The following is a 27,886-nucleotide window of genomic DNA, read 5'->3' as shown; positions in this document are numbered from 1 at the left end:
GAAAATTTGTCACGTGCAACACTTTGTAAACAAACTTCGCAAAACTTTCGCTCGTTGTTTTTGGAGTTCGCGGTGTTCGTTGTTCGCAGAAGAATTTTAAGCACACGATCTAAGTTTTTAATTAAACAATAATGCCAGCTGTTTTTGTCCGACAAAAGCAAAAGATGAATTCTACGAGCAATGCCAGTATACTCAGATAAATAAACCGGAAAAATATTTCGTTTTTCCAGAGCATAAACGTTTATTTTGAGATGATTATCTCTTTCAAATTTAGGAATATCGGACAGGGCCATTGGCATTTTTCTAGGATTATATATGAGAAAACTCGAATTATTTTTGTAACTTTGTGGTCGCTCCTGATTCTGCCTAACAGGAAAAAGAAACGCGAGAATAGAGTAGATAAAACACAAATTATCCCTCAAATTTTTAATATTGAGCAAAGACTTGCGCTGATTCTCTAAAATAGTAGGCGTTGGAATATAAGACCCAGCACGAAGTGGAAAATATTTTGATAACTTGAGTTCAACCATGTTTAACCGGTCAATAACCCATCCGCTGCCAGCAGTGCAAAAAACGTTAATTTTTGTGAGCAATTTATCAACGTGAGCAAAATATTCATCTGATGTGAAGCAAGTGGTCACACTCTCCAGAGGACTGTGAAAAAAACGATATCGTGCTTTCTTCGAGCAAAGCTTTTGTAAATTTCACTTCTATACACAATCCTACCTTCGAAGTAACTATTTCTGCCAAACGGTTTGTAATAAAATCTCTAATTGCCATCTCGTTTGTTACCAGAAACTCAAAAGGATCAAAAATTTGGTCACCAACAATTTTGAGACGATAGGATTGAAAATGTCCATTCACTGCCTTTCTCTCCCTCTCCAACTCAAACTGCTCAGCCCCACTTGTGGATGGCTGCGCCAGCTCAACACCAGGGAGAACAGAATGTTGTGACCTACAGTGTCCCTTCCAAGACTCCTCACTCCCAAAGAAAGTATGGCAAGTGTTGCAGCGAAGAGTCCTCGGAAACTTGTGCACATTCTTGAGATGACGCACCAAGTTTTTGGCCAAGGTGAAAACTACCTGACAGTGCCCACAACTGAAGTTGCTTTCCGGTAGATTAGAATGCTTTTGCTGTCTATGCAGAGCAAGATCTTTTCTGCTCTGGAACGTTTCATCGCAGAAGTTGCACGATATCATTGAACCCTACGTAAACGTGATCGGTATTTATTGCAAAACGAGCTAAAAATTTTTCGATGGCATAACAAGGCAACGATCAACCCCTTTTTTCACTTCTAAGTTTGATACGTTGAAGCGAGGTGGTTTGATGTATTAGTAAATTCAAGAATTCGCAATTAATAATTATCACCGGAGAAAAAATTGGGCATAAATTACCCCCTAGTGAAGTGTTTTTAAAATTGGGCAACAAAGCACACTTTAAAGCAGGAAGTATTTCCAAGTTTCAAAACAACTGCATTAAGTATTGATCAGAAGTGCACACAAATTGAGCATAAATTAACCCCTGAAGCTGTATTTGGAAAAAATTTAGGGAGGTTTGAGAAACCCCGATGTTCAGTTTTTAAAAAGAATGCACAACGAAACACAAAATTGAAAATTTGGGCATAAATTTTCCCCTAGAACAGTGATTTAGGAATTATCAAATAACTGAATAGAGTTGTTAGTATCAAAATTGAAAAAATTTGCATTGACCAATGAACCGAAATGCAAAAATTTTGAGCATAAATTAACCCCTAGAGCAGCTTCTCTACAAATTCAATATTTTTAAAAAACGTGCAGAACAGAAGTAAAGAAAATTTGGGCATATGTTAACCCCTACCGCAATATTTTTCAATGATCAGACAATCAAGCAATTTTTGTTGCTCAAGAATCGATAAGTTTTAAGCGAAGACAATATTGTAAAAGGCATCAGAAAAATACGGCATCTTAAAAAAAGGAGTGTTTAAACACATCCTGGCTTCGCACAGCTTCAACTGCAGAATTGAATTTATTTAAGACAACACATACCCTTTCTCTGTGTGTTGAAATGGATTCTTGACGCGTTGATTGGCTCCAAACCCAAATTAGAATGAAAGCTGCAGGACAGTATCGTTTTGTTGTCGGAAAAACGTGTTCCAGATGCAGACTAGTTGTTGGAGTTGGTTGAGTCTGAAAGTCGAAAGCGGTCCGCAGGATTATTATTTAGAAAATGAAAATTTGCGAGCGGAAAAACCTGAAATTTTATCGGAGCGAAATCTAGTTTGCCGACTGCTTAAGATTATGAATACTAACAAAACTTGAAAGATATTCTCCAATGCACCACAAAAGAAAACGCCGATGAGACCCCATAAATGGAATGCGCCGCAAGGTAAAAACCGTAAATTGCGGTTATAAATTTCTTTTCCGTCGAGATACAGACTTATCTGAGATTGATAACGGGTATAAAAAGCCCACAAATCGGCAAATTACCATCCTAAGCTCTTTCACAAAAAACAAAATTTAAACTTAAAACTAAATACACTACAAATGTCTGGTTATCTGTTTGAATACCAAACCTCTACGCGCTTTGTGAGAATTTGGAGAGAAGATAACACGGAGGGCGCAACAATTGAAATATCGCTTTATAAATATTCGAACGGTGAAAGATTTTTGTACCAAAATCTTACATTACCTGAAGAACATTTCAGGTCCCTAATAAACACGGTGATGATGGACACTGACCTTATCAGAGTTATCACTGAGGGCAAAATCAATGCAGATGGACGTCTCGTGATACATATTGAGGCGTGCGAAAGAATGCGGCTTGATTCAAAGAATTGCGAGGTGATACGAGACATCAAGGGTAGTATCGCACTTTATAATTTCAGCAATATGTGATATTATTCGAAGAGTTGAATTTTAATTAAGATTTTAATTCACCTAACCCTATACAGAAAACGATTAAAACAGCTTTCGTGAGTTTAATTATGTTTCTATTTAGATAACGATAAAGTCTACTACCGACTCTCAATGAAGTATTTCGACCCCGATGACCTGATGCTATCAGTGTTCTTCCAAATCAAGAAATTTGAGAACAAAGGCGAAATGTGGGAGTTGAAATATGTGGCTTTGGGACTTCGAGAATTTACAGCCCTTCTAAGATACAATAAAGAAGGTCATCGAGCAACTCTCAAAAGAGAAAAGCCAATCGCAATAGTTAAGCCGAGAAAGCAAAAGATCATTAAAGTGAGAGCAGCGCCTGAAGATGACGACGTTATTGTCTTACCGTCTGACGAAGAAATTTATTGATGAAACTTTTGATAAACTCGATGATAATTTGCGCATAAATATTCCCTATACCATGAAAATGCTTTCTTATACCAATTTCGAACCATTTCGTTAATATAATTTTCTAAAGATATTGCTATTCAAAGACAAGTAAGCTAAAGCATTACACAACACAAAGCTCAGACAAAATTGTTTAACTTACTTGAAGTTCAAATCAAGGAACCGGTTTTTGATTGTAGATAAAAAGCTAAACGTTGCAAAGAGAAAACGAAAAAGTACACATACGGAGTTTACAGTATAATAAAACTGTTCGACAGAGGTTTGATATTCAAAGAAATTGAACAAAGTTGTATACCAAGCTAACTATTCTGTTTGGCAAATGTCAATGGTAAAGATAAAGTTTGAACGGTTTGAACTAACCTTGTAAGAGAACCTGAATAAAAGCATTTATAAAACATAAAAATCATGATCCTATGGCCCAGGTGGTTAGGCAGCATCTAAAATACAAAAAATAGTTGTTAGAAATATATAGAAAGTGGTTTCGAGGCTACTAGAGGGAGGGATCCTTTTTCTGTGCGGTAGACCCCCTCATTTTCCACTACTCATACATTTTAGAGAAAAGCAATTTTTATTACCATCCAATTTTTTGGGGGGCGCTGTCTTTTTTAGGTTTGATGAGGCTTAATAGACGATATCAAATGTTTTAGGTCAGAGTTCAATCCGTTTGTGACTTTAGCCTTAATTCATTTCAAAAAGTATTTGTGAATTGTTAAGTTTTGCTCGCACTTTCTGTTATTTTTTTTTACATTTTTCAATTTTCTCGAAATTTTTTATTTTACCAAAAAGTCTTCATGGCTTGCACACTGTACTTCCATGAAAAAGTGAGTTTTTTTGTTTTGCCGTTTTTGTTTTTTTTGTTTTTGTGGCATTTAGTATCAATAACGGCAGGTATAATTGGATCTCTAATAGTGAAACTTTGATCTTTTTAATGTGGTTAGTTGTAGTTTTTGTTTTTTATGATTTGACATTATTTGTTTTTATAACAGTTGAAGATCTTTTGAGTTTTACCCATATTTGTTGTTTTCATTACTAAATCTCAATAATGACAGGTCTCATTGGCGATTTGTCTCGAAAAAAAAATGTTATATGCTTTCTTAACGTTGACTTTTGAAACGTTACCAAGACTTCAATAAATGAAAACGTCTTTTAAATCATTTTAATGACCCTATTTTTTAAAATAGTATCACAATTGTACCAGATTTCTCATTTTTGTTATTTTATCTATAATTTTATCAAACAAATTTTTTCGTTGGTTTTCCTTGGCCAAAACCAGAAGTTTGTTAATGGTTTTATGTACATCTTGGTGTAAGTGGTTTTTCGTCCTAATGTTAATTTTTTAGATAGTTTTGACAAAACTATTTTACCAAAATACGCATTTTCATTTTAATGGAATAATAAATTTTGATAAATCCTTCCTATGTTTACATCTTTATAGAGTCATACGCTTAAATGTTTTTTTTCTCTGTATAATGGTTGATGTGTGCTTTTTAGTAGTTTATTCATTCTCTGGGCTGTATTTCAAGACTTGTCCTGCTTTAATTAATGTTTTGTCCATTGCAGGCACACAAGAAGCTATAGATGTCATACGTTTTGCTGTCAAAATACGATAAACGTTGAAGATTTACAGGTTTTTTTTTCTGTTTGTAAAAAGCGACGCTTTTTTGCACTGCCAACATTTTTATTTTGAACAAACTTTAATGTAGTTAGTTGTAGTTTTTGTTTTTTATGATTTGAAATTATTTGTTTTTATAACAGTTTGCCGATATTTTGAGTTCTTCCCATATTTGTTGATTTTATCACTTAATCTCACTGAGGATATGTCTCATGGGAATTTTTGTCTCGAAATAATAAAATGTTATATGCTTTCTTAATGTTGATTTTTGAGATGTTACCATGACTTCAATATATGAAAACGTCTTTTAAATCTTAATAATGACCCTATCTTTTGTAATAGTATCACAATTAAGCCAGTTTTTTCCTTTCTGTTTTTTTATCTATAAATTTGTAAAACACAATTTTTCGTTGGTTTTCCTTGGCCTTAAAACCAGAAATTTGTTGACAGTTTTATGTATATCTTAGTGTATATAGTTTTTTGTCCTAGTGTCATTGGTTTGGATAATTTTGACTCAACTATTTTACCAAAATACGCATTTTCATTTTAATGGAATAATAAAATTTTTTTAGTTCCTTCGTTTACTTGTATTTATTTAGGGTCATACGCTTAAAAGTTTTTCTCTTAACTATGGTTGATGTCTGGTTCTTAGTAGTTTATTCATTCCTTTGGACTGTCATTCAAAGCTTGTCCTGCTATAATTAATTTTTTGTCCAATGCAGGCACATAAAGAAGTATAAATGTCATCAGTCAGAATAGCCAGGACGCAATTGACGCAATCTACAGGTTTTTTTTGTTTGTAAGAAAAGTTGCGCTGCCAACATTTTTGTTTTGAACGAACTTTAATGTAGTTAGTTGTAGTTTTTGTTTTTTATGATTTGAAATTATTTGTTTTTATAACAGTTTGCCAATATATTGAGTTCTTCCCATATTTGTTGACTCTATCACTTAATCTCACTGATGATATGTCTCATGGGAATTTTTGTCTCGAAATAATAAAATGTTGTATGCTTTCTTAATGTTGATTTTTGAGATGTAAACATGGCTTCAATATATGAAAACGTCTTTTAAATCTTTTTATTGACCCTATCTTTTAAAATAGTATCACAATTGTGACAAAATTTTCATTTTTGTTTTTTATCTATAATTTTATCAAACAAATTTGTCGTTGGCTTTCCTTGGCCAAAACCAGAAGTGTGTTAATCGTTTTTTGTATATCTTAGTGTAAATGGTTTTTCGTCCTAATGTTATTGGTGTACAACCAGGCACCTGCTACTCTTCGATTTCCTTTGTATTTAAATCAGAGTCACCCCACTTCATGCTGAAAGTTGGCAAGATTAGCGGTTAAATTTTTAATTTTCACCACATTTCTTACAACTTCTCATTGTATTCAGCGCAATTTTTGTGTTTTTGCAATTTTTACGTTTTAGCAATTTTTACGTTGACTACTGGAAAAAAAATTAGCAGTAAGATTTTGTCAATATGTGCTTTAAAATCAATCTCTTTTACTGATCGAACCTTTTTTTAAATAGATACGACGACAAGTCTAGCAAGTCAGCAATTGTCAAGTGTCAGGCCTTGGTCCGTGGATACCTGGTCCGCAAACATGTAAACATGATGAAGGCAATCTACTCATCTCCCGACGTCCCAGAGAACCTCAAAAAAATCGAAGTACTGGAACAACTTCTCGACATGGAACCAATCAGCAAAGAGACTCTGTTTCATGTCAAGCTAAACCAGTTCACAATTGTCTACTTTGACCGAAATGCCTCAAAGCCAAATACAATAACGGCATACGTAATGCGAAACCCTATAGAAGAACCAGAAGATAGAGTTGACTTCCCCCCAGAGATCGCGTTCACGTTTTCGGCTCCCGAGTTTCCGATTCCTTCTGATCAACGAGATATTAACAGAGACGAAGTTATCCAGGCATTGCCAAACGAAATCTTTTCTATTGCACAGACTTTCAACTTGGAATCGACACCCTTGTTAGCAATTGATAGACCCAAAGTCTCGACCCAAATTGATCACAAAAACGCGGACGCTATGAACGAAGAACCGCCCTCTGCTTTAAGTCAAGTCGGCCATTTGCCCGTTTTGGTATCACTGGATTTCACAATTCCAAAGCATAACAGAGAAGCAAAATGCGATGCCGAATGGCATTATCCGGATGTATTCACGCCCAAATTAGCCGAAGCCGAGTGGCAAAGTCGGGCATTGCTTTTTGACGACAGTTTGTTCAGAATTGGAACTGAAAATTTTGTTGCAGAGCCCCCACAAATCGAAACAACGGAAATCGATATCCAAGACCTTCTTCAATCGTTCAATATTGATTTTGCAAACTGCTCTGAAAGTTTTGGGATTTTAGCAGAAGATGCAGATATTGAAACAGACAACTTTCTGCCAATTTATCCAGCTCAAAATGCAGTCTTCGATGATATATTTGGTTTCGTGGATGCCCCTGAGAGTTTCGAGTGGCCGACTGAAGCTTTAGCAGACATTGGAGAACTTTTCGAGTCTGATCGGACGGCGCCATTGCCAATTGTTGAGCTCATAAAAGAACGCGTCGAAACGATTCTGTGTTCTGAAGTCAAAAGCAACGTTGCTGATCGCAGTAAGCATAGCCTCATGGTATCAGCAGAGGTTGCGATTCCCACAGCAACGAGCAAGGATTTCGAAATCGAACCTGTTACAGCTGAAGTTGTTGATTCGGAGGATTACCCGACTGTTCAGGCATCAGTTCGTGAACACATATACGAGGCCCTCGATAAACCGGACGTTCTGTTTCCTATTCTCACGACTGAGTTGAATGACCTTGAAAAGTCACCCGAATCTTGCTTCATCCTTCAACAGGTGGACAATAATATTCCCTGGAGGGAAGTCAGAGACAAGGAACCAAAAAGCGAGTGCCTTCCGGTCGCAAATGAGTTAATTACGGTGAAAGCTGACGAAATTGATGAACCGTTTTTCGGATATGCAACCGAGTTGTCACCAGGAGAACACGACACTCCTGAAGCTGAAACAATGGTTGATTGGACAGATGCCATTTGCGACGCGAGGGAAGCTCAGCTATTTTTCAAATCACCCGACAAATTCGTCAAACCCCCTTTACCCGAAGACAGGGCGACCAAATCAAATCCGATTCCGAATTTGTCAAAAGCTCCATTAAAATCGACTAGCACAGTTGTTGCATTCCCGGACTATCGATTCGTTCCTTTGGATGAAATTTCAGAGTTAGATAAATTATCAAGTCGTAAAATTACCGTAGCCAAAATTAGACCTCAAAACAAACCAAAAATGAATGTCATTGATCCAACCAATATTTCCACCAATGAGTTATCATGCCTGGGTTTTGAAGATTTTTGGACCGAAGACACCACAAAAGATTTAGATCCGACGCCTTCAGAATATTGTTCAGTTTATCCAGATCCGAACTTAATCGAGGAACAGATTCTGCCTGACATCCCGATTGACAATGTTGAGTCGACTCCTTTTAACCTTGAAGATGAAATCATAATTGACGTAGCTGACAACGTGAACGAAGCACCACCTGGATTTGAACTTGGGGAACCTCATTCGTCAGTTGAACCACAGGAGCTGTTCGTTGACACTGAAATCTTTGATCTCAACGACAATCAAGATTTTGCTGAATTTGAAGAGTTTTTGGATCCCTTGAACGACCCGGTGGAATCCGATGTAGTAACCACGGAGAATTTGATTTTGGAAGAAGACTTGGATATTTGGGATCAACCCAAAAAGTTTGTAGCCGAAAGGCCCATCGACACAACTACAAAATCTTACCGAAATTACTTAGAACCGACAGCAAAGTTTAGAGATACCGTCAGCTTGGGCAGAACTGACGATGTTGTGATTGATATGACAGAAAACGCGCAGATATTGGTTGACCCTTCCGTTGATGTTGACCTACCTCAATATGACACGCTTGATGATCCGAAACCCTTGCAGGCATCGCCAGGGTATGAATACAAACTTTCCGTGGGCAAAGTTGTCGACGAATCATGGATAGGCCCTATTCTCGAAGAGCAATTTTACCCAATTGTCCCTAACAGACTGAAAGATTTTGCTCTGCGAGAAATTGGCGACAAGTGCCCATACGAAGCACAAATGAAGCAAATTGCGATTGAGAGCGTCGCTTTTGTTCTTGAAACTGAAGACCACGAAACCGAAGACTTCGATGTTGATCAAGACCAAATTGAAATGTCCATCTTTGAAAATAACTTCGCGAAACCCTCGGAGCAAAATGTAACGGAAGATATCGCAACAGCTCTGCCACTTGAAATTGACACTCTTCCAAGCTTGAAGTCGGATCCCATGCGTCTCGAAAAACCCAGAGAAGTCAGCCTCCGTGAAACAGTTCCTCGGCAATTTGCCACCGACCAAGCTCGGCCATTAGACCGGCCAATAGTTTCAGTTGGTTCTGAGAAGATGCTTGAATTTGAGAAATGCACCGAGTTCTATGACGAGATCTTGCCAATGTTCCTGTCCACAGAACCTTTGGAGTCTGCAGGAATCGATCCATTTGCTGATGAACTCGATCATCAAGATATGCCTTCTTTGTGTTCTGCTGAGCTGCGACAAATTGACCAAATGACGGAAAAGGCTTTAACTATTGATCCTAAAACAATTGGTTTTCCCGAAACCATTTCCCAAATCATTCCTCACGAAGCAGAGGATTTCGAAGAAGCGAGCAGTAAAACTGAGGTCCACGAAGCGCTTCCATTAAGCAGGGATGAAATATGGGATGAAACGTCAGATATGGAATCGGAACCTGACTTGGAGAATTCCGAATTGATCATAAGTGGAGCTGAAAACCAAAACCAATTGCACGAAGTTTCTGAAACAGTTCCAAATGCACTCGGTTTAGAACGAGAGCCGTTAGATTGGACTCGAGCATCGCCTTTGCCTTCGGAGAAAGTGTCAGATCTTCCCAAATCGACTAAATTCAACTTTGGTTTAAACCCGAGCCCCGACCCGAAAGAAGTCAGCAAACTTGGAGTTGCAGAGGCCAAATCATTGCCGCAAATGACCTCAATCAACTTTGATAAAGGTCAAAATGTCGAAAAAGCGCACATTGAACCATACACTGAAGTTCCCTTAAGAGATGCCGACCAAAATGTTGACTGGCGAGACGCTATCGGCAAAATTGAGCAGTTTGACCTTGAAAAAGTTGAGGAATTTTTAGTTCCCGAAGAAGACCCGTTTTTCCCAGAAATCACAAATAGTGAACAACTATTCGCTGAAGCTCCGTTTTCGTTTCCCGAAGAGGAAAAACCAAGACTGGCGAATTCTTCAGAAGGTGTGATCGTGTTTGAACATGCGCCGAGTTTGTCCGACGATGAAGATGAGTTTTGTGATGAGCATTTGTGGAATGAAAACGTCCTTTGGCAAGTTGAAGATGAAAATATGGCCGAAACAGAGGCTTTGCCTCTTGAAGAGTTAATAAAGTTACGAAGTGTTGATCTGATAACGAAGGATAAGTATCCTACTGATCAATTGGCAGAATCAAATCGCCAAGAGAAGCCAAGCATGTCAACAGTGAACCCAACTAAACGGGTGGTCTCGGCCAGAAACGACATTGAAGATATTTCTCTTGACAAGTCGGCACCTTTTGACACGAAGATTGAAATTGAAAACGCAAAAATGGACGACATTGCCGACAAAAAAGCACTGTTCAAAGCAAAAGTTAAAATCCGAAACATTTTTAGTGCTCCCGAGGAAAAACAAACGGACGAATTTGAGTTGAAACCTTTTGAACCAGAAAAGCGTCCAGAAAAAGCAAAAATATTTGAACAATCATCAATTCTGCCTGCTAGCAAAGTGGCCATAAAACCAGCTGATATTGGCTTCAAATATTTCGAGGCTACAATAAATTGGGAAACGACCTTAGATTCCATAATGCCAGCGTACGAAGAGGAACTGTTCCCTATTGAAGACGCAGGAACCGTGATGTCCGAAGCTCCGATGGACATTCCAGAACCCGAACAGTTGCTCAGAGGTCAAATAGCCGAACTTGATATTTTCGATCCTGTTGAAGAACTGCAACCTCGAACCGGCAAGGCTCCAGGAGTTGTGACTGTGCGTGAATTGAAGTCTGTCGAACCCGAACAAGATGATACCGCTTTCAAACTGGGTGTGGCGGATATTGTTGACGTTATAACGGAGGAGCCCGTTGAATTCTCGCCATCTGATCCAGAGTTTGCAGAGCAGGACCAAGTTGCTGCAGATCAGGAACCAAGGAGTGCGAACGTTGTATGCGATCAAGAATTATCCCTTCCGACAATTGACGACGTTCAACTTTATGCTCCAAATCTGTTCATCGTTCAGCAACCTTGGGAGCAAGTTGAAGATCTTTCGGTAATACAGGAGCCTTGCACGGATGTTGCAACTCAGAATATGCCGGAGATAATTCACAACGAGCTTGAGGTGGTCATACCCAATGAAGGGACGGGTGATCTGGTCATTCCTGAGAGTTCGGATTCTTGTCAAGTGGTTGAAGTCAGAGCCGATGAAAAAGATGCTTCGGAGTTGGAGGTCACCCTGCTGTCCAGAGCACCTGAAAACGAAGATTTGTGGACAGTGGCGGAACCCGTTGTGCATATCCTACATGAAGATCGCGTGACCGTAGAAAAAGCTCACAGACTCCAAAACAGTGAAGAATTACACCAAAATGACGTGGAAGCAAATGCTGAAATTTTTGAGCTAGACGTTCAAGTCGTCGATGATAGCTGGCTTCAAATTGAGCTTGGGACCTTGCCAGTTCCCGGAAGTTCGACAGATGTTCCTCATAAAGCACAAGAGGTGGTGCCGAACTCAACAAGTTTGCATTTATTCGGAGAAGTGGCGCTTGATTCTACTGAAATTTTGTCTCAGAAACCAACCGAAGAGAAAAGTGAAGAGATTGCATCTGAAACAAACAAGCTCATTTTGCAAGCAGATTTAACTGAAGAAATTCTGCTGAGTTCTGCTTTAAACATAGATGACCAGCCGCTCGAAACTGAAGAATTTCCACCAAACTCACAAAGATGCGATGAAGTTGCGGAAATTTTTGTCTTGCCAACCGCTGATTTGACTGAACAAATTCCAACATCTGTTTGCGAAGTTATCGAACCAGACGAACAAACAATGCTTGAAACAGAGCCTGTTGACTACTCAAAACTCCGCGACAAAGCAGTCACGTGCTTTGAAGTGGTCGATTTGAATTCCCAAATTGGTGAAAAGTTACAACCAATTGAAGCCAGCAACGTGCCTTACAGAAACATTTGGGAAAGACATGGAATCTTGGAAGAACCAGAAAGAGATCCACAAAATCTTGAGCCTATTTTGCAACAGACAATTTTGGAGGAACATAACATAACTGTTGTTGAACCAGAAGCTATGCATAAAGTAAGTGACGCTCTTATTTGGCTTAACGCTCACGAAGTCAAAAAACCGTCTAAGGATATCGAAACAGCAAAACTTAGAAGCGACGGACCACCTGACCTCCACAGTAACGAGACAAGTGTTCTTAAATCCGTTGGGCAAGAAGATGTTGAGTACTTAGATCTGAATTTCATTGAAGAAATCGAGATTTCACAACCGCCAAAAGATCAATGTGAGTTAATTTCAACACCTGCAACGAAACCTGATGCCAAAGTAAACCAAGAAACTTTATTTGCGCTTCCAATCCAAGACGATTCCTGCAACGAATTCTGTTCTCCAATTTTCCCAAAAAATAAACAATCGCAGTCGATCAAAGAATCGAATGTTAACCATCTGAATCGAATTGAGGAACGAATTGCTCCAACTCTTAGTGCGTACCTCGACGTTTGGGATCCGCTTGAAATGACGTCACTTTTTGTCCGCAACGAAGTAACAGACAAAGCCGATTTTGAGGAATGCCACGAACATTTTGACATAGCAAAACTGAACAAGATTCCTGTGTTTTGCATTCAAGCAGATCTTGAAACGCATAAAATGACCGAAAAAACAGGAGTTTTAGATTTGAACCAGGCTGTCAAACGCCTGGACGTTGAAAGAACTAAATCAATGCCTTTCATTGATTTTAATCAAGTTGATATGCCAGATACTGATGAGATAGATAATGATGATTTCATTCCTATGGAAACCCAAAATGATATTTTAGAGTCAATTCCGTTACCGTTGGTCGAAGAGGATGAACTTTTTGCGACTCCCTCGTCTCATGTTTTGGCTTGTAACATTGAAAAGTTGCCCAAAAAGCCCAAAAAAGCCAGTATAATGCCAAGTCTGACAGATAACGCAGCGCATGTTGAACAAATTGATTGGCACTGTGCTTTACCTCTCAACGAACAGAAAGTTCCTCAAAACGAATGTGGCAAAAGCACAGACGAAACATCGGAAAAAGAAAATTGGAGACATGACCAGTTTCCTTATGGCCGAGCTAAGGTCTTCGAGATTCCAATGGAAAAAGTTCAACCGGAGAGTTTTGGACAAGAAACCAAGGATGCCCCAATTGTGGAAATCACCAAAGTAGAACCGGAGAAACCAGAACCTCGACAAGTGAAATGTGGGGCAATTCCCTTAATGACGTTGCAAGATGTACTTCCGGAGAAATCTGTTTGGCTACCCGAAAAACCAGAACCCAAAATATGCGACAAAGAGTTCCTCATGACCAGTTTGCTGAACCCAGAACCCAATTTTGAGGAAACATTCTCCTTAGCATCAGTCCAGGAGTTCGAAATTCCATTTCAAAGCGTTGATTTTATGCCCATTTCAAGAAGAAGACCTGTGACTGCTGCTTATGGACTATTTGATGTTAAATTTTTCGAAGGTACCTCTGAACCGAACTACCGATTGGCAAAACCTGATGACGCTTTTCTGGCTCTGACATCTCTAGCCGAGTTCTCGATGCCCAAAACAGAAAAACTCACCGCAAATTTGCTGGACGTTCTAGACCCAAAAGAGACTCTTAACAGACCTGCAAAAGTTGAGACACCTCACGTCTTTTCAGCTGAAGAGGCAAGTTTATTCTGGGACTGTGCCGAGCCGTGCTCGGTTGAGAAACCCGAGAAAGTTACCGCTGGAGCACATGATTTGCACCCAAGAAATTCCGAGTTACACGAAGTCGAAGACTCGGATGTTCATGTTCTCGGAAGAGGTCGACCACAATTCCCGAGACTCTTAATGGCAGACGACCATGATGACTATTTCCTGCAGCCAAAAGTGAAAAAGGCTCAAATTTTCAAAGAACAAGGCCTCGGAAAACAAGCCACTAAGTTTGAGCATAAGATAATAGACTTAATTGACGGTCCGATTGAAGAAGACTGGCTTGAAATGGAGCCAGCTGACGATGAGTTAAACGAAGAGTTCATCCAACCGACGTTTAAAGAGATGGTGTTCAAAGAACCCCCGAAAGAAGATGCAGATTTCAAAATGGCGATTGTGAGAGAGCACAAGTTACCAGATTTGCAAACCGGAATGCTAAATGCAATCGAACCTCAGATCGAACAATGCGCTGTCAAGTCAGTTCCTGAACGTCCGAAAGAAAGAGTTCTCGAGAACTTACCCATTAGTTCCGCATGTTTTGACTACGACAACAACCGAGGCTCCGATCTCACTTTGCCGAATATAAAATTAACCGAAAATTGCTCGGAAGCATTTACTGAAGAAACACACAAGATTCCTGATGCTTATAACACAACAACTGCACTCGCAGAAACAAAAAATATTGACTTTCAGTTTGCTGACTTGGTTCAAAATTTGGTCCCTGAAGACGAAACTGCAAACTTGATCGAGAATGTGACCCCATTGAAAGAAGCCGAAGTTAATTTCACATTCAAGAAAACGTGCATGATGGACGAAGATTCAGTTAAACTGCTCAAAACTTTCGAAACCGATCCGATCAATTCGGCTAAAATTCACGCTGAGCAAGAAATTTTTACCACCTTTACACCAAATGATGTCAAGTTGTCTACTCTGAGCGTAAATATGCATGAACAAATCGAAGTCGTCGACAATAAATGGCTTGAAGTTGGACCTCAACGTGACATTAAGCCGAAAGTAGATCAAATCGATCAAATAGCCGAAATTGCAGAGTCAAAACTCCATGTTTTAGACTCAGATGAAATAAACAACGAAGTTTGTTGCTACCAAGAATTTGATTTTGGCGAAGAATTCGAAACCAGTTTTGAGATTGAAGACGAACGAGATCAAGTTGAAGTTGAAAATTATGAACAACCGGAACTTATTCACGACTCTAATGAAGTTGTAGTTGAAGGTCTGTCGGTCAACGGTTCGAAAATTGGAGAGTTGTACAATCAACGAGTTGAAAAGATTTCAGTTGAACCTGATCGAGCAGATTGCAGCTGGGTTTCCGAGCCTTTAGAAACTCAAAACAACTTGCAGAATGTTAATATCGGACGGGGAGTTAATAATTCGCAAGAGTTTTTCCTAACCAAGGAACTTAAACCTTCTGATAAAGAATTGGCTTCTGAGAAAGAGCAAAAACAGAGTCTCAATGAATGTTTTGAAGATCGACGAGATTTGCTAAGTGTCGGAGAACTGAACGATTTGCAGTCCGAAAATTCAATACCGTTTGCATCAAAATTGAAACCACGCGAAACAAACGCCGAAGAATGCATCCTCGAGGTCGAAGAATCGTTGCATGTTCTGAGCCAACCAGAAGTTCTAAACGAACATAACATTGATGTCATACCAAACCTCCGACCTCAAGTGTTCGAGCTGGCACCAGAAAGAAGCGACTGGGCTGACGATGAGAATGTACAGCTGGAAGAAGCGACTTTGACCTCTAATTCAGTCGAATCGAAACCAATTTCACCCGAGAAATACGAGTGGTCAACCGCCAGTGTGTTTGAAGTGACCGAGAACAAACTGAAGCCGAACGATTTTATTGAAACTGCAGACGAAAGTCCGCTTGAAACGGCCGAAGCAACTGAAATGCAGGAAATTGCCTCTCATGAAGACAACGCTTTGCCATATTTCACATGTGATTCGGACATCTTTTCAGAGCCAGCGCCTGAGCGAGTGCTACTCAGTTTCGAACCCGGGTTGTACGATCCGATTCTAGAAAGAGAGTTAGTACCAGAGCTTTCGATGGCTGATTATGACTACGTTGACACTGTTACTTGTAATTTGATTAATACTACTCGAGAAGTCACGTGTGCTACTGAAAATGAACAGCCCGACAATAACCGAAGTCATAAATTGTCCGAAAAACCGATTGTTGCTTTAGCAGACGAAGATCTTGTAACTCCAATGCTAGAAACACTTAATATCAATAATCGTGAAGTTCAGATAAAGGAGACCCAGACACTCGAAATAACTGCTGACAACATTGCGAGGCTAACAGAAGATTTCACCGATACAACGCCAGTAGAAACTTTTGGAATCGAGTATTACAACTGTGAGAAATTAGAAGTTGTATGTATGTATGATGAGGCATTTATGATTGAGAATTCGGCACCAGTTGAAAGCAGTCCTCCTTCAGAGATCCCAGACTTCCAAGAATGTCACTCTCAGTTCGGCTACCTTTTGGAACCCCAATCATGCGAACCAATCGAGGACCCAGAACCAGACCACGCAATTCCGAGGGATTCCGAATACAAGGAACTAAACCCGCAATGTCAGGAATCTTTGCCAATTTTAGAAGCCTTGCCTACGTCACAAGATCCTGTGAAATGGGTGACGACAGACAAGATCAAGAAAGTTCCGGACATGACCGAAGAGTTGCTTCCTATGATGGTTTTGAAAGATGATCTGATGGAAGAACCCAAAAATTTCTTGGAAGAGCCACCTAGATTGTTCACAGCGCAAGAAAGCGAAATTAAGTACATCGATCTTGATGAAATTGCGCCTTTGGAGACTGAAGTAATCGACCTTGATACTGTATCTGGAAAACCAGACACTTCAGATCTTTCGGAACACATTTATGATGCATTGCCTCTTGAACAAGAAAATGTTGAATGGTTTAAACCAGAAAAATTGCCGCCATTAAAAGACCAAAAGCCAAAAACAGAGCAATGCGTTGCTGATTCAATGCAACCGTCCTTAAATAAGAGCCGCGTTGTGAAAAAATCTCCGATCTTGAGCGAAGCCGAGCCGAAAACCATGAACCTAATGGCGGCTGGAGAGATCAAAGTTTTAGAAAAGCCAACTGAGAATGCCATCATCACACCGCAGAAATCGCAGCTTGATACGGCCAATCATAAATTCGAGAAAATTTTGGCATTGAATGATCAGAAGTTTGATACAATTTATACTGAAAAGGCTGAGACCAATATAAAATCAACGCCTAAAGAGGAAGCATCAATTTTGACTGAAATTTTACCCGATAAGAAATTGCATGAAGTTGCTGATGAGCAGTTGACACTGTCCGAAAACAATGCTGAAGAAAAAGAGGTCGAACAACTCAAGCTAGAAGACTTGTCAGAAAATGAACCAGAAACTGCAGACATTTTCGCTTTCGATGACCCCGGACTTCAGGAAGCGGAACTTAACTGCGACTACACTGATGCTCTTGGCTTACCAACTGGGAATGATTTTGTGCCCGAGAAAGTTGACAAAATTGCGCCCGAAAAACCTCTGGATAGTTGCACTAAAGATGTGGTGACGAACCAAGTTGCTAACGCGTTGAGTCGTGGACCCGAAAAGGTCGTCATTCGTTCTCGGCCAGACGAGGCTGGAATTGAATGGACTCGGCCGTCTGAGTTCTTTGAGGACACGTTCCCTATGTTCTTGATTCCTGAAGTCGAGTCAATAGCTGTGGAATCAGGCATTGAGGAACCTTTCGTCGACAATTTGCGAGATTCTGTCGCTAGAGTTGACGAAATTCCACTTTTTACATCAGAAGATTTGGCTTCCAAGAAAAAAGTCACGAATCGAGCTTTGGAAAAAGAAATGGAACCAATGAACGAAGCAACTGAGAAAACGGACTTCGAACAAGGCGCTGTATCCGAAGAGAAAGAGGACCCGGTCTTCGAGCTAACTGAACTTCCTGACATTGAATCGGAAATAGTCACAGACGATACGGTTCCAGATTTGATATCGGCTGATTTGACTGAAAACGATGTAATTGCTCGTGGAACCGACGAATTTGATGAAGTATACACAACAGAGCGAGCTGAGAAACTGCCAACAACATCTAATCTCGAAAATGGAAGAATGATTCCCAGTTCTCAAATGGATCTGAAAAAACCGATTTGTAAACCAAGTGAAAAAATTTCAGCTGCTCCAGAAACAAAAATTGTCCTTCCAGAAAATGCACAGCCCTTCGATGTAAAATCTGAGCCTGAGAATATTGATAAACTTGAGTTTCTGCCTGATCTTGAAGAAGCTGATGAGACGATGCCCAATGTGCTTTGCAATGGAAAGGAATTCGTTCCCAAAGATAACCGAACCGAGAGAACAGAACCGTTACCTGTAACTTCTCAAATGGACGATTGCGCAAGAGGTGTCGCGCCAGATCCGACACTTTACGTTCCTGAGAACGAGTACCCATCATATTACAAGTTTTTTGATAATGGCGACGATCTTGCTCTCCATGATGTTGGAGAATTTTACGAGACGGAACCAATTGCGCCTGTTCATGTTGAGCGAATGCCGTTCTTCGAAGACGAGATCATTGATGTAGTTGACGAGGTTGTGCGGGAAGGTCTGGGCGAGTTGCCCGACAACATTCCTGATGTTCTGGAGTCTCGAGAGGGTTCCATTGAGTGGTTTAAAGCGGAACCCTTACCCAATCAGAAGGAGGAGGACAGGCCAATCAAGATTCGGGTAGGACAGGACTTAGCTACTCCTCAAGTAACCAAAAGATTGCCTATTAACACAAAACCAATACAAGCAGAAGTTGAACTTTTGACTGCTAAAGAATTGAAACCTGTTGAACCAATCAAACTCGAGCTGGAAACAGCCCCGGACAAGCCGTTGATGGCGCCAGAAACAACAGAAAATAAAGAGTTCAAATTTGGAAAAATTATTCAGAGACCAGTTGAACCTATCTGGCTGGAGAAACGATTCATTCCCATTACAATTGAGGTTTCAATGCCGCTACTTAACGAGAAACTGAAGGAGGCCGTAACTGATCCAAGTAAGCTTCGAGGAATCGTTCCTATTGCTGACGACGTTACGAAGTTCTGGCCAAAAGAGCACCCTGAGTTACTTTGGGAACAATTCTGCCTTTTCCTTCGCTTCAGTGGAACACTACCAGGAAATCCATGGGACTTAAATGTTGTAGGTTGGTACGATTCAAACCCAAAAGGCGGCTTAGAGGTCACATTTGAAGATCTAGATGATTGGGACAAAGATGAGCTCGAATTGCCCAAATACCCGATTGAGAAATCTAGAGTTTTTGCTGATCCGACTCTACGTTTACTAGAAACGTGGTACATTGTAATTTACGAGTATTTCTGTGGGTCGCCTGAAGAAAGTCGAGCTCGGCTCAAAGAAAAAATTGAGAAGCTGATCACTGATAGAACGAAAGCTCTCCGAAGCCAACTTGCAAAAGAAGCGAAGCAACCTCCTAGACCAGCCTTGATGTCCTCCGATTCTGAAAGCGACTCCGATACTGACGATGACAGTAGTATCCATGCGTCATCGGGAATTGGTACGTATGACGACGAAACATTGGACTCAGAATCCGAAAGACCTGTTGCTCCAGGCGATTCCGAGGAGCCGAATGAAACTGACCGGCCCGAATACGATAGTGATGACTTAATGCGAAAGCCAAAAGGTCAATTACGAAAGCCCAGAAGTCCCTCAACCTCCTCAGATGAATCGGACTCCGAAATGACGCCAATGCATCCGGCATCAGGACTCCGGACTGTTGAAGGCGACATTGATTTGCAGTTTCTGGAGCCCATTCTTAATCAGTGCGGTTTCATGCCTCGCGATACAGACTTTGAACATATTGGCGCCAGTCCAAGAACCGACCCTTCCAGAAATCTCATCTTTGAGAATAAGTTCAAGCTGTCTGAGCTTCCCGTCCATCATGGGGCAAAAATTTTTGAATCAGAACCTTTCAACCTGGATGTTAAACTGCGTGAAATTGCTGACGATGGCGAAGAGAAAAAACCCGAAAGCATGGAACCAAAATCATCATCCGAATCAAGTGATTCATCAGAAATACCAGCCACGGAAGAACCGGTGATTGATAAAGAACAGGAAATCCCTGACATTGAATCGATTCCATCATTGTCAACGGAAAAGATTTCGACTGTTGCGTTGATAGGAAGCTCGAACTCTCAACTTCCTGTTAAGAAATTGGTCCTATTGATGGAGAATCTACAAAAAGAATGGCTGAAACGACCTTTACAGCCCGAAGAAATCTACAAAAGTCTGAGTAAAATTGAAAACCAAGATGATGAGATTGAAAAATTGTCCAAAGATAGCTCTGATACTGAGAAATTCTTGACAAAAATTAAAGAGAGTGTTGTTGATGAGTTGACAGAAGATGAGCAGTTGACGCCTCTGAAAGATCCCGAAAACGCGAAACTTCACAATTTCTTGAACGATTTCAGGCCGGAAATTGATTACATAGAAGAAATTATGCTTGTCAGATCATATATCAACCAAAAACCCGAGCTGTTGGAGCTTGAGAAGTCATTGAAAGCTCTGAAACAAGCTGATTTAGATCCCAAAGTTTTATCGTTGCTCCAGAGTAAATCGAAACAGGCGAAGTTAATAAATTTTGACCCCGCTGACTTCTCAACAGAACCAGAAGCCGAAACCCCTAAAACGGGCGATGAGTTAATTGACCAACTTTTAACCGATGAAATGGGTTTACCTGTTGACCAACTCGACCGTGAGCGAAGGCGATACAAACTTTTCAAAGAATGCCTCAATCAAAATTTAATCAATTTGAGACCACTGAAGAAAATGCCCCGAGACGCGATAGACGAAGTTGTGCAAATGATCACCAAATTTTTGGAACTGAAAGACCTCGACTTTTCGGAACCCGAAATCGACGATCTCATTAACTCATTGTTTGAAATTGGAAACTTAGAGGATGACAACGTGTATCCTTGGGTCGAGGAACCCTCAGTTGAAATGATCCAACGAATCAAGGAAAAGTCCACAGAACGAGTCCCGGAAGATACAGCTCTCGTTAAAAGAACTTTGAGCGACGTTTTAAATGATGTCAAATATAAAATCTTGGAACCCGGGGACGAAATTGATGACATGGACTTAGATTTAGTCGCCTCGAATTTTAAGAACCCGACCAAGAATTTCATGCTAAAATTGGTCCAATATTTAGAGTTGGTTCAAAAGCTCCGGTCGGAAAGTGCTCAGGTGAGACGCAAGCCAGAATCGTCTGATGAAAGAAAACCAACGTCAATAGGAAGCATGATCGTGCAAAAATTAAGACCTGAGAATAGCGATAAAGATGAAAAACAGAAACCAGAAAACATTAACAAATGGATTGATGAAAATTTAACCGAAAACGAAAAACAAATCATATGTAATTTGAGAACTCAACTGTGTAGAAAGCACGTACTCAAAATAGTCGAGCAAAATCCAGAATTGACCAAAGCCGACGAGACAGATTTACCACAAAATCTAGAACGTGTAGTATTAAGTTTCTGGCTGTCTATTAAAGATGTCGAGTTCAAACGGCTTGTTGAAATTGATCAAGCTCAAAAACCAAAATCAAATAAGCCGACAAATGAAGCTACTGAAAACGGTGAGCCAGAGAAGCCAGAAACAACAGGAATTCTGACACCTGCATCTTATTCGAAGTTGGTGGATGATTACATAACGGAAGACCAAAAATCGGATGATCCAGTTTTTGCTATCAAATCTGAACCAAAAGAATTAATCGTTAGATCATACATAAGTCGAAAGGTTGATTACTATATTAGAGAGCTTTGGAGTCGAGCTGGCACAGTTTTGGAGCCTTTAGCTTGGCAGCTTTTGGTTCCGGATGAATTTGAGAGTCAAAAGGAGAACATAGAGGTCATTTTAACATTGGTTTATTCTTGCCATGCTGTTTACGATATTTTGAAGAAGAAAGATTTTAATAGCATTCCAGGAGTAAAAATCCTAGAAAATGATCCAGAAATTAGCTCCAAAATTCCAAAAGGTGTAAAACCAGAAACCGTCTGGCACCTATTGAGCCTGATTGAAACTGTGTTAGTAAGTTATGTGGTTTTGAATTCCTTTGAAGACGACTTAACTGATTACGTAACTCACGAACTTATTGCGCAACTTACGATCAAGCCTCAAAGAGATGCGAAAGATCCTAGTTATCAAATACCCAAACCTAATCGATATACTCAGCCTCGCGACAAGCTGTTGCCGATGATCGATTCAAAACCGCAAGTTGAAATCTGCGTTCGCTTCGTCGTCCAAAAAATTGCAGAGATGCAAACAAATTCCAAAAATGTTGTCGATATTGTCGAGAAATTGCTGGCATCAATGCTTCCCGAAGAGCCTGCTGCGATACCCTCACAAAAGATTAGCTTGCCGAAGCTTAGGGGGATTTCATTCGAAGACAAGGAGCCCGAACAAAAACCGAATGAGTTTTCGAGACCAGCCGCTCGTAAACTCATTGAGAACGTCATTGGGAAGTTTTTGGAAGACCAGTTACTGAAGGAATTACCAACTGGTGAAAATAAAATTCCTGGTAAAGATGAATTGTCGACTAAGAGCAAGCTGAGATGGAATTTGGAACCAAGTTTGAGCGTTCAGGACGTGAATGAACTGGATCCGTTTTTAAACCCTACTGATATTGAAGAGTTTGCGAAAATCTTAGCACCCAGCGAGCCATCGGATAACAGACCCGAGGAGAAATTTACAATCACGACAATTAAAAAATTGTTCAGGAAATCGTTTCCGACTAGATTTGTGAGTGACGTAATCACTTTCAACAAGACTTCAGAATCACCCAACTTGGTCAACAAAATTGAATCTATGAACCAGGATGATAGGGACGAAAGAACACCCGAGAACCAAGATCTCGACGATGATATTTATGAGCAAAATGCAGAACCAGCACCTGGAATTAGAATCGAAGGATCAGAGTTTTACAATCCCGATCGATGGACAAATATTCCCAGAAAAGGAGATGCCAGAGATCCAAATGAGCCAAAACTGTTAGTAAGACCTCCAAATTGGTTCAATCGATATCCCGCGAAACCTGAGCGTGAGCCAAAACTACCAACGACGGAAACGAACCCAGGGGTAACTTCACTATTTGGTCAAAAACCCAAACCGTCAAAGAAATCTCCTCGTGCAGTGCAAGGTCCGAGAGCAGTTGAGAGGCCTGAAGAACCAAGTTTGATCACAGAGCAGGAGCCAGAGCTTTTAAGTCCTGTAGAGTTGATTGACCAAGATCCAAAACGTGGAACTGTGTCATCAATTTTTGGGGTTACAGGACGTGTTCCCGATTTGCTTTACCATATGGCTATGACTGGTGTGAAAACATACGAAGTCGATGGCTTAATCATGAACAAGATAGACGAGGAGCCAACTAAAGACATGCCCTCCTATGAGGTGTTCTTTGACACTGTAATAAAAGCAACGGAACCTCCTGAGAAACACTCTCCTGATGAGGAATCGCCTGAACAAACAGCACCGAATAGGCCTGGTCAGACGCCGCAACAAATTGATGCTATGCCAGATGATAATGTGGCACCCGATGACTTGATATCTAGAGGACCTCTGTTATTCTTGTTCCGAGATCCCAATCAATATCCAATATTTTTGCAAGACTCGCCCACAGCACAAATTCCAGATGTAGCACGAACGCAATTTGAGCCCCCTGAGTCAGATGATGTTGATGATGATAACGATGATGAAGATCCGAGATCCAAGCAACCCAAAACAACTCCTCTGGAGTTCACTGAGTTACTTCACAATCCAGAGATTAAAAATTTCATCTCCAATTTGTCTCCTGAGCCCGAAGAAACTACTGTAAAACTTCGAGGATTTTTGTCAACATTACTTTTTGAAAAACCCAATTCTTTGCCTCAGGTTCATGGAAACTTCGTATGTTTGAGCAAATCAAGAGATCCTCTGGCAGATGATACAGATCATGACTTTGGTGAACCAATTGAAGATTTCGAATCAAAGCACAAAACGCATCAGGACAATTACACTTGGTCACAGTTCGACATAGATTTCTTTTCACCGGGAGTCGAAGAAGCTAAGAAACCAAAAACGGACGACAAAAAAGTCCCAGAAAATAAGGTTCCAAAGAGTCAGCGAAAACCGAAGCGTCAAGAAGAACCAAAACCTATTGTTCCAGTTACTAAAGATACAATGAGACTTCAGTTTGAGAATGTGCTTCGTAACTGTAGAAATCAATACTTCGTCCAGTTCTTTGATGTCCCCGAGTTACAACCACAGAAATACAGACCAGAACAGAAAACGGGAGTCTTTGACAAGATCGTGCAACCTCTGTTAGATTCTAAATCGCTAGAAGAACCGGAGAGCCCCAGACTAAAACAAAAATTTGACAATTCGATATCGTTCCGACTGCTTACAAAGCCGCTCAAACCGAAACAAGACGTTGTTGTTCCGAAAGACATTTACGAAAAGCTAATGAAGCTGCCTGCTGATGATTCTCTGCATGATCCCGAAGAGAAAACCACAGAAAGACCATTGAACGATCCTCAAAATTTGAGCCCATTCTTAAAAGATCTTGATTTGGCGTTCGAAGGTGAAGAACCAGTGAGAGTATTGGAAAAGAATCCGTTGAATTACACCTACAACTGTCTGACAGAAACAACAGATTTCTACATTCTACATCACCCGAGAACATCGACGTATAAAGGATCTCTTATTGCCGATTACTGGTTTGGCAAGTCGAAGGAACCAGAGGCGAAGTGGTTCAGACCACAAGATTTGGCGGTGCAACCGCGACGACAGAGAGCAGCGAAAACTCGACGACAGCGAAAATCAAGACGACATGTTGCCACAGTTACCCAATTGTCCATCGCTACTGCGGCAATATCTCGAGAACCGGAACCTTTGGAAGAGTTCGAAACCAGTCCGGAAGATTACGCTTTCGTAATTCAGACGGACTCCCAAGTCGAGTCGTCGGCTCCTGGAATTGAACTGGATCAAACATACGACGGCTTTGGAGTAGAGAAAGAATTGGTAGGACCCCAAAAAGCGGAGCCATTACCTCGCAGCCTACCTGAAAAAGAGAACTGTACAGTCGTTAAAATCGTTCCTGATCTAAAAACAGCTACAGTTCAAATTGCAAAACTTCTATCGCGAGAAAGAATTCCAGAAGACGAATTTACAGAAAGAACAGTGCCTATCGAAGGAGTGAAAGTGCGTGAGCAAGCTCATGCTGACAATACACGACCGGAAGTGTCCAAGAACCAAGTTAAAACAACAGAAATATACATCGGGCTTAGCCAACTGGCTGAAGTTTCACCTGACCAAAAATGTGAAGAAATTTTGCCCGTTGTTGAGAATTACACATTCTACGAAACAATTCCCGCAGAGGGTTTATGTTCGTCTCCGAGTAATCTTTTTGAAGACGAACCCAGAGTTGCACATCCGTTCGAAGCGACGTTCAAGCTTGAAGAAACGGTTCCATTGAACCTGATAGTTTGTGAGGATGAATTTGCGATGATAATTGAAGATAGCCGAACTGTTGAAAATGCTCCAGAGTCGCTCCCTGAACAACTTTACAAGGACTGTTTCATCGAACCTACTGAGTTTGATTTCACATGGACAAAGCCTGAAGTGTTCAAACCCGAAAAACAGCCAATACGAGCCGACGTCCTTTGTCAGAAACCGGTAGGACTTCAAACTCATAGCGCTGACGTTCTGGTTAAAGCACGAAACACTGACAACGTTGAAGGCTTGCTTAAAGCAATTCCGTTTAACCCAAAACCTAAGTCTCAAGCCTACTGCGAAGAAATTGTTCACGAACCTCAGAAGCTGAACGAAACATCATCGAAAGAAGTTGTCCTGCAAAGCGCCATCGAAATAGTTGAAGAGTTTGTTCCGTCATTCAAAGACGAACCATTTGTCGTGGACCAAAGTTATGCAAGCCAGTGCAACTTGGGAGAACTTGGATACGGTCCAAAAGATTTCCACTTGCGTTTGCTGAATGTGTTCCAAGCGAGTGCCAGACCCGAGGAATTCTCGAGGTGCAAAGCGGTTCCGATGGTCATGGAGCAATTTGTGAGTCAAACTGAGCAGTCGTATGCTATGGAGGAGGAGACGGATGCGACGTTGCAAACCAATCCTGGTATCTTTAAGCCTCAGATCTACGGAATTGATGACGATGATTGGTGGGAAGGTATGTTGATAATTAACTTAACGTGATTGGCCGAATTTTGTGCTCTGCTAATTGTTGGCAGTTAAAATTACATTTTTGCGAAAATGGAAGTAATTGTCGTGGTCGATAACACGGGTCAAAGAATTCAATAAGTTGAATTTTAAATTAAATTTTGAACTGAAAATATACAAAAATTAGCTTGTATTTATAGTGGTTATCTATGCGAAAATATACAGAGAAAATTTAGATTAGCTAAAAATATTTTACATGATTGGCATGTGAATAGATCTTAACTCCGAATCCCGGAGGTGATATTCTATTTTCATCAACATTTCATGAGAATCATATATGGCTTGGGTACAATCGAGTTCATTAGTTGGAGGTCGGTGGATGTTAGAATCAGGTTTCTGTTGGTGGGAGAATTTACTTCTGACATATGATTGATAGGTCAATAAGATAATGATAGCGCCAAAACAAAATTAGAATTGAGTTTAGTTTTGTAGCCATTACTTATCGACACAGCAATAAAGTTCGTCAGGTAAGTTCTTCTTTCGTTCTTTGAAACTTTAATAAAACTTCTAAGTTTCTTGATGTTTCATTGAAACCATCACATCCTCCCTCCTTTTTTAAGTAAGTTTGTGGGTAGAGGTTCTCCAAATCTGTCAGGTTGTTTTCTGTTCCTGGTTGATGTTCGTGAAGGCTCTGAGTTTTCGGGTTGTTGGTGCTCTGCAGATGATGTGGCTGCAGAAGCTTCATCTTGATGTGAAGGTCCCACATCTGTGTTCTGAAGTTGTGGTTCTGATTAAGATATGGTCTCCTCCACTGCTGGTTCAGTTTTCACATTGTCCTCGTCTAGTCTCGCAATTTGGTTGTCGCTCACTAGAATAGTCCGTGCTGAGTTTTCGGGCTGTATGAAAGATGTGTTCAAGCCCTTCCTGATGATGAAGGTAGCAGGAACTGTCTTTGTGTTTTCGTTGGCCTTGAATAGAATGGGTTCGCACAAGTCGAAATCTGCTATTGCTGGTAGTCCCACTCTGCGTCCCAACAAGAGTTCAACTGGAGTTTTGGTCCTCGTTTTTGAAGTGTTGCGATGTGTCATCAAGTGCCCTTTGCAGGAATGCTCCAAATGACACATTAAGGTTTGGACTCCACGCTTGAAGTGCCCGCTTCACTGTCTGAACTGCTCTTTCAGCTAGTCCATTAGTTCTTGGATGATAGACGGGTGATTCTATTTTCTTAATTCCCAGTGATTCACACCACTGTTTAAGGTCACCACTTACAAATTCAGGACCATTATCAGAAACTAAAGTTTTTGGTATTCCGAATCTTGCAAAGATTTGACTAAGATATGTTTTAACTGTTTCTGATGTTCTATTTCCCGCGGGGAAGGTTTCTATCCAACCAGAACCCGCGTCAACAATTACTAATACATTGCCTTGGTCCTTAACATAACCCCAGTCCATGTGGAGCCGTTCCCAAACGTCGGCTTCTGGCCACGTAGAGACTGTTTTTACCAGGCTAGGCCTGTTCAATTGACAATTCTTACATTTACTAACAAAGTGTTGAACGTCTTGGGTAATGCCAGGCCACCAAGCTATCATTCTGACTGATGCCTCAGTTGCATTCTTTCCGGGATGTGTCTCATGCGCTTTTGCCAAAACCAAGTGTCGTAGTTTGGGTGGAATGAAAGGAACAACACCTCTGAAGATGATTCC

General features: G+C 40.6%; 1 protein-coding gene across 1 annotated transcript in view; it reads left to right on the top strand.

Moving 5' to 3' along the window:
• LOC142337548 (uncharacterized) overlaps window positions 1-27,886 on the top strand; it is a 73,052-nt gene that overhangs the window by 29,443 nt on the left and 15,723 nt on the right. The window contains exon 10 of the mRNA XM_075386850.1: window positions 6,469-26,192. Within this exon, the coding sequence (XP_075242965.1) occupies window positions 6,469-26,192 (19,724 nt within the window). The remainder of the gene's footprint in view (window positions 1-6,468; window positions 26,193-27,886) is intronic.

This window comes from Convolutriloba macropyga, chromosome 4 (genome assembly GCF_964194025.1).
Source record: "Convolutriloba macropyga chromosome 4, txConMacr16.3, whole genome shotgun sequence".
NCBI classification, from domain to species: Eukaryota; Metazoa; Xenacoelomorpha; order Acoela; family Convolutidae; genus Convolutriloba; species Convolutriloba macropyga.
The sequence above is the reverse complement of the archived record's forward strand: the minus strand, read 5'-3'. Positions and strand labels throughout refer to the sequence as shown.